Source organism: Rhinatrema bivittatum, chromosome 4 (genome assembly GCF_901001135.1).
Source record: "Rhinatrema bivittatum chromosome 4, aRhiBiv1.1, whole genome shotgun sequence".
Taxonomy (NCBI): Eukaryota; Metazoa; Chordata; class Amphibia; order Gymnophiona; family Rhinatrematidae; genus Rhinatrema; species Rhinatrema bivittatum.
In genome coordinates this window covers 101129945-101137639 of record NC_042618.1, presented here as the reverse complement: position 1 = coordinate 101137639, position 7695 = coordinate 101129945, and the positions used below count along the sequence as shown (strand labels likewise).

At 41.8% G+C, this 7695-nt stretch overlaps 2 protein-coding genes across 2 annotated transcripts in view; both read right to left on the bottom strand.

The window, feature by feature from the left end:
• The window catches only part of LOC115089356 (protein dispatched homolog 2-like), a 12611-nt gene extending 9849 nt beyond the window's left edge, over positions 1-2762 (bottom strand). The window contains 1 exon segment of the mRNA XM_029597444.1: positions 2732-2762. Within this exon segment, the coding sequence (XP_029453304.1) occupies positions 2732-2762 (31 nt within the window).
• A 2893-nt stretch (positions 2763-5655) lies between these two features.
• DISP2 (dispatched RND transporter family member 2) overlaps positions 5656-7695 on the bottom strand; it is a 65508-nt gene continuing 63468 nt past the window's right edge. Inside the window, 7 exon segments of the mRNA XM_029597443.1 lie at positions 5656-5981; positions 5983-6399; positions 6402-6485; positions 6487-6528; positions 6530-6777; positions 6780-6833; positions 6836-7694. Of these exon segments, the coding sequence (XP_029453303.1) occupies positions 5706-5981; positions 5983-6399; positions 6402-6485; positions 6487-6528; positions 6530-6777; positions 6780-6833; positions 6836-7694 (1980 nt within the window). The 3' untranslated portion in view covers positions 5656-5705.

The window sequence follows — 7695 nt, the reverse complement described above, 5'->3', positions numbered from 1 at the left end:
ACACTAATACCTAAACCTCACCTCGAGTTACTAGGCAGGCCTCCTATAGAGATATAAATACCTACCTAGGATGAAGGCATTATGGATAGGCTTCGCTCTCGCTCTCGATATGGCTTCGCAAAACTGTGAGCCCAGCCCACTTGGCCACAAATCCCACCCCTAACTCCTCCTATTTTTCTCATTTGCTTCGCACCATGCGTTATGGTGCTTAACTCATGCGAAAACGCCATAGTGAACTTTGATAAATGACCCCCATAGCCGGCTAAGTCTGGTCAGATTAAATAGTTGTCCTAAAGTTTGCCGGATAAAGTTATCTAGGTATATTCAATAGTGCAGCTGCACTATTGAGTATTCCTTCATCTGGCTAACTTTACTATCCCAAGGGGAGAGTGGAGGAAAGAGCACACACATTTAGGTAAATGGCAACGGAATAAGGTGCGGCAAAAGATATACTAAGCAATAACAGTTTAACAAACAAAACAGTTTTTTATTTTACTTGTGCATAATATTAAATACCACAGTGAACAATTGTGTATAATTGGAAGACCCCGACACGGCCGTGTTTCGTGTCAGGGGGACCGAGTTTTCAAAATCTATAATCAAAGAAACATCATGCAGTTATTGTGCAGTTTGGCGGACACAAAGGTACAAATAGAGGTTTCAACTAAGGGAGGAGGAAGCCAGGACACAGTGACTAATCAAATACACATAAACAAAATCATTTGTAGAAAGTGAAAATGACAAAGCAGGTAGAGGAGGTTGACAAACTGACAATTGAAAAAATCAAAATATAAAAAAATATATATAAATGGGGGAAAGGGGGAAAAAAAGGACAACAGTTTAAAAGGAAGGAAGAAGAATAGTGATACCAAATTGTTTGCACAAGGGAAGAGTCATATAAAGAACTTACTTGTATATTAAAAATGTGGACAGATGTCTGCTGATTACTGAAAAAATAAAAATAAGTACACAGAACAGGTAAGCTAGATGAACACTGTGTAGGGACAGTCGAGTCGAGCACCTGAGGAGCCGAGTGTATAATACCTTAGTGGTAGATATGCAGCTCAAAGCAGGGAGACAAAATATGGCTGTAAAGCCGCAGCAGTGACTGTGATACCAAGCATTGAAAATCTGGAACGATGTGACAAGAAGACAACAATCTCAGGGTAACGCAAGAGTAAAGAGGGCTCAAAGAGACTGAACCAAAAATTCTAAAGGAATACCTTAGAGATTTGAAGTGCACGAGGACTTTCTCTTATTTAGATAATTATACACAACCAGAGAAGTGCGACCGCTGGGACCATCACGGGGAGAATAAACAGTAAGACAACTTTGAACGGACCGGGAAGTCTCCAAATATGTAACTGAAGCATAGCAAGAGATAGTCACCATGCAAACCAAATCAAATGTAAACTAAGCCCGTGAAGGAGGCAGACGTATGGGTGAATACAGCAAATCTTTTAGCCGCGGTGTCCCAGGGCAAATTACTGGAGTGTTAGCGTTTAAATGGGCGGGCACGGGGTAAAAACTGCGCAGAAAACAGGTCATGTGACAATGATTGACAGGATGTGGATAAGTGATGAATAAGTAACAGAAAGAGAAATAGTACTTGATATTTAAAACAACTGTAGGTTCAGTGCCTAACACCGTGAATGTCGGTAGAAACGTCAATAATTATAGCGAAGGAACCAGATTTAAATGTATTAGAGAAACCGTAAAAGGAGGAGCAAAAAAAGGGGGGGGGGAAGAAAAGGGGGAAGAGAAAGGAGAGGGCGGAAATAGGATGAGGGAGAGAGGGGAAAAGGGGGGGGGGAAAAAGGGGGAAGGAAGGGGAAAAAGGGGGGCGGAGGGAAAACAAGGGGGGGTAGGAGATGGTAGGTGGGGGGAAGGGGGCCTATATGGAAGAACAGGGGAAGGGAGGAAGAACAGAAGTAGAAAGAAAGGGGTGAACTGGATGAAATAATGAGATTGCAAACAAATGAAGAGAAACTGGAAGATTACATAGAACCTAAAGGAAACCTAGAAGAAAGCAGACCACTCGATTTCCCAGTTTAAGCCGGATGGAGATAAAGAGTTCAACTCGTATAGCCATCTTTGTTCCCTTTCAATAAGTGCTAAGGACCAGTTGCCACTTCTTGTAGGCTTGGGAAGTTGGTCTAAGGCAAAAAACGGAGGTCAGAAATAGTGATTTTTGGCCTGCCAGTGGTCTCCTAAGGATACTTCATAGCGACCTGACTTTAAACAAGAACGATGTTCGATTATCCGAGCCCAGAGAGGACAAGTAGCTTTACCTACATAAATTTGCGAACATGGGTATAAGATTACATATATCACACCACTCAAGGTGCATGTAGTATGGTGTTGGAGATGATATTGTTTTGAAGATATCGGATGTACAAAGTTCTGGATACTCATGGAATGTACGCAGACAGAACAATGGTCACAAGGGCCATGTCCTTTCACTGTGCTTCTGTTAGTGGGGGGAGGTGGTTTATGTACAGAAGCGACTAGGCTGTCTCTTAAGAGATAATATACCTGTTGGGCAGTTCCTCTGCCTCCAGAGACTGTGTTTTCCCGCCAAGATTACATTCAACAGGCCAAAACTATGGCTTTACGTTTTCAGGAACGAGGGTACCCCAGGGGGATTATTAAATGAGCTTATAAGAGTGTTATATGTTAACCGTGACCTTCTGTTTAGTCGTCGCCACATTGAACCCTTATCACAACTTACTTTTGTTCTCCCCTTCTCTGCACACAGCCATGATGTGATCAACATCATTAAGTCTCATTGGAATTTACTCCTCCCACATACAATTTTCCAGGAACTACCGCAATTTGCTTTAACCCGGGGTCGTATCTTAAGAGACAGCCCAGTCGCTTCTGAACATAAACCACCTCCCCCCACCAACACAAGCGCAGTGAAAGGACATGGCCCTTGTGACCATTGTTCTGTCTGCGTACATTCCATGAGTATCCAGAACTTTGTACATCCGATATCTTCAAAACAATATCATCTCCAACACCATACTACATGCACCTCGAGTGGTGTGGTATACGTAATCTTATGCCCATGTTCGCAAATTTATGTAGGTAAAACTACTCGTCCTCTCTGGGCTCGGATAATCGAACATCGTTCTTGTTTAAAGTCAGGTCGCTATGAAGCACCCTTAGTAGACCACTGGCAGGCCAAAAATCACTTTATTTCTGACCTCCGGTTTTTTACCTTAGAACAACTTCCCGAGCCTACAAGAGGTGGCAACTGGTCCTTAGCACTTATTCAAAGGGAACAAAGATGGATATACGAGTTGAACTCTTTATCTCCATCCGGCTTAAACCAGGAAATCGAGTGGTCTGCTTTCTTCTAGGTTTCCTTTAGGTTCCATGTAATCTTCCAGTTTCTCTTCATTTGTTTGCAATCTCTGTATTTAATCCAGTTCACCCCTTTCTTTCTACCTCTGTTCTTCCTCCCTTCCCTCTGTTCTTCCATATAGGTCCCCCTCCCCTTCTTTCCCCCCTCCCTCATCCTGTTTTATCCCCCTCTCCTTTCCTCTTCCCACCCTTCTCCCCCATTTCTTCCTCCACCCCCCTTTTATGCTCCTCCTTTTCGGTTCTTTAATACATTTAATTTGGTTCCTTTGCTATAATTATTGACATTTCTACCAACATTCACGGTGTTACGCATTGAAGAACATAAGAAGAACATAAGAAATGCCATGCTGGGTCAGACCAAGTGTCCATCAAGCCCAGCATCCTGTTTCCAACAGTGGCCAATCCAGGCCATAAGAACCTGGCAATTATCCAAACACTAAGAAGATCCCATGCTACTGATGCAATTAATAGCAGTGGCTATTCCCTAAGTAAACTTTATTAATAGCCATTAATGGATTTCTCCTCCAAGAACTTATCCAAACCTTTTTTGAACCCAGCTACACTAACTGCACTAACCACTTCCTCTGGCAACAAATTCCAGAGCTTTATTGTGCATTGAGTGAAAAACAACCTACAGTTGTTTATTTCACCACTTATCCACATCCTGTCAATCATTGTCACATGACCTGTTTTCTGCGCAGTTTTTACCCCGTGCCCGCCCATTTAAACGCTAACACTCCAGTAATTCGCCCTGGGTCACCTCGGCTAAAAGGTTTACTGTATTCACCCATACGTCTGCCTCCTTCACTGGCTTAGTTTACATTTGATTTGGTTTGCATGGTGACTATCTCTTGCTATCCTTCAGTTTCAGATTTGGAGACCTCCCGGTCAAGTCAAAGTTGTCTACTGTATATTCTCCCCGTGATGGTCCTAGCGGTCGCACTCCTCTGGTTGTGTATAATTATCTAAATAATCTAAATATGTGAAAGTCCTTGCGCACTTCAAATCTCTAAGGTATTCCTTTAGAATTTTTGGTTCAGTCTCTTTGAGCCCTCTTTACTCTTGCGTTACCCCTAAGATTGTTGTCTTCTTGTCACATCGTTCCAGATTTTCAATGCTTGGTATCACGGTCACTGCCGTGGCTTTACAACACCATATTTTGTCTCCCTGCTTTGAGCTGCCTAATCTACCACTAAGGTATTATACACTCCGGCTCCTCCGGTGCTCACACCCTTGGACTGTCCCTCCACAGTGTTCCTCTATCCATAGCTTACCTGTTTCTGTGTACTTATTTTTATTTTTTCAGTAAATCAGCAGGACATCCGTCCGCGTTTTTAATATACAAGTAAGTTCTTTATATGACGCTTCCCTTGTGCAAATAATTTGGTATCACTATTATTCTGCCTTCCTTTTTTTCCCCCCTTTTCCCCCATTTTTATATTTTGGGTTTTTTTATATTTTGATTTTTTCAATTGTCAGTTTGTCAACCTTCCTCTACCTGCTTTGTCGTTTTTCACTTTCTACAAATGATTTGTTTATGTGTATTTGATTAGGTCACTGTGTCCTGGCTTCCTCCTCCCTTAGTTGAAACCTCTATTTGTACCTTTGTGTCCGCCAAACTGCACAATAACTGCATGATGTTTCTTTGATTATAGATTTTGAAAACTCGGGTCCCCCTGACGCGAAACACGGCCGTGTTGGGGTCTTCCAATTATACACAATTGTTCACTCTGGTATTTAATATTGTGCACAATCGATGTGTGCACAAGTAAAATAAAAAACTGTTTTGTTTGTTAAACTGTTATTGCTCAGTATAATCTTTGGCCACAATTATTCCGTTAACTTTACTATCCCGACAGTGACTGACTATGGACTTTGCCAATTCATTTCATCTTTTCATCTGGTTATAGTTATCTTTCTCATTAGAGACATTATTAACCCACCCTCCTTCTGCCCACATATCACCCTGTGAACTTGTTAGTAAAAACAAAGTTAAAACAACATGGAATCAGACAACTGGTGTGCATTGGCTTAGTATTACAGTGCCATGGGTTGTTGTTATTATGAATCCCTATTGCTTCATTGGATGGTTTATTAACGTGTGTGTCAGATGTATTAGGGATTTTTCTTATTTTTTGTCTGTAGAGAAATGCTTATTGTTCAGACTTAATCCTCCTGCATTAATGATGCTGATCATATTAGTTGGGTGCAAAAACCTAGTTGCTTCCTATAGCAGATGTCAAATGGCTGTGTTTTTAGTACAAAAAAGGGAGTGTTTAATATGTAAAGTTCAAAGAGAGTTGATTATAACATGAAGCATTATGGTTTTTGTAACTTCAAGTGCTAGAATTTTGATCACTAGATCTTCTGATCCAAACATCTGGCAGATCTGATCTACTGTTTGGCAAAACAACTGGTTCTTCATTTACTAAGGCTGCACGGTTTTTCCATGAGGTACTGTTTTGCTGGGAAGTTGGTGGAGAGATGTCAAACACAGTCTCTCTCAGGGTCAGTTTCAGAGTGTCTCTTTTTTTATTTAGGTGGCCTTTCTCAATGTTGCAGGAGGACACAGCAATATCACCCACATCTAAAGAAGAGCAAGTTGATCCAGCAAAGTTTTAGTGCTTGGATCAAATCACTAAGACATGTTTCATTTGAATCATTGAGAACATCAAAAGAACTACCAGAAGAACAAAGGCACCTGGAAAATTCATAAGTCTCAGGCTCAGGAAGTTGTTTCTTTCCTGTATTTAGGGTTGTTTGGAGTTGGACATTATCTCTAGGACTATAAGAGCTCTCTCTTTGAATGTCATCCTCCATGCTGGCAGAACGCAATTGGACCATCATAGACCCATTCCAGGGCTTTTGATTATACTTTTGACATCTACAATCCTTACAGAGTCTCTCATCATTCTCTTCTGTTTCTGTTTTCAGAGTACTTTACTTTGTTTTGTAAGGAGATGATGTCTGCAAGGCAGGACATTGAGTAAAAGCTACTTGATGAGCAGCAACATTCTCTGAAAATGTTGTGTATCTGCTTTGAGGGCATGATGTATTCCCAGTCTGGGACACATGCTGTCATGGAGTTGCATGTCTTCAGAGAAGATGGAAGGACGGTTGGGACTGCTTGCTTGTGGAAGTACTGTTATCAAAGCTGTCCACTAAGGTTCCTAGCCAGTGGTTGAAGCTCATACTGTTCGTGATCTCTATTGGATTCTTGGCCTTTTGGTAATCTGTTCTGCTTTTCCTTCCCCCTGTGAGTGAAGGTTCCATTTTCCCTAGTGTCATCAGGATACTCCTTCAAGACGCTAGAGCATGGCCAGAGAATCTGACCACAGTTTTTCTCTGGTCCAAAAAAACAAGCACAAAGTCTGAAAAAGAAGCTGGCAAATGCACAGCTGATGCACTGATCATCATAATGAATATCCCCAGTTTTCTGTATGCCAGTACTGTTGCTGGTAAATGATGACCCCTGCTGAGAATAGTGCAGAAGCCCCCATGGCAGTCGCACAGCTCATCTGCTTCAAGGAGAAGGCTACACAACTCAGGCGATCGGAATGGGAGCACAGGTGGTAGGAAATGCAGTAGTTCACAGTAAAATCAACAGAGAGGCCCACTGCTGCAGAAATGAAAAGAGATTCTACTGCATTAAGCTGCCACTCTAGAAGGACCAAAAGCCCTACTGTCACTAGTACGGTACCACCAATTGCAGTTATTGAGAATATACTAAGAAGCACATTCCATGTGGTGAGCAGTAACATCACAAAGGAGATTGCTATAGACAAGCCAGTTACCATCATGGTTTCTGTGCTCAGGCTGTGCTGCATACTATATAAGTCCAAATTACTTGTGAACCATCCATTCTTGAGTCCCGTAGGGGCAGTCTTTATTTCATTCACTAGCCAATGACTTATTTTGTTGTAGAATAGCTTGACTTTGCTGTAATTGAAACTGTAGTGATAAACAGTCTGAAACTCCAGCACTAAAGCAACTAGATTCCCCTTCACGTCAAATCTAGGACCCAGGTCAACGGCATTGGTCCCATCACCTCCTTGTTCTATGATCATCATTTTCATGCAGTGCAGGATTACATCACTCTGGTATGGAAAGGAAAAATGATTGCAGCAGAAATTGAGATTGTGATCTGTTTGTGAGCACTGGCGACTGTCCATCCACTTAAGAAATTCTTCCATGATGCAAATGGTGGATTTTTTTTCTGGGTCAGGATAATAAAAGGTTTGGTTTTTCACTTTTTGGCAAAATTCCAGCCGCCACTTTTGAGCTTCAGGAATCTGTATGGTAAATGTGGCATCTGTCACAAGTGTT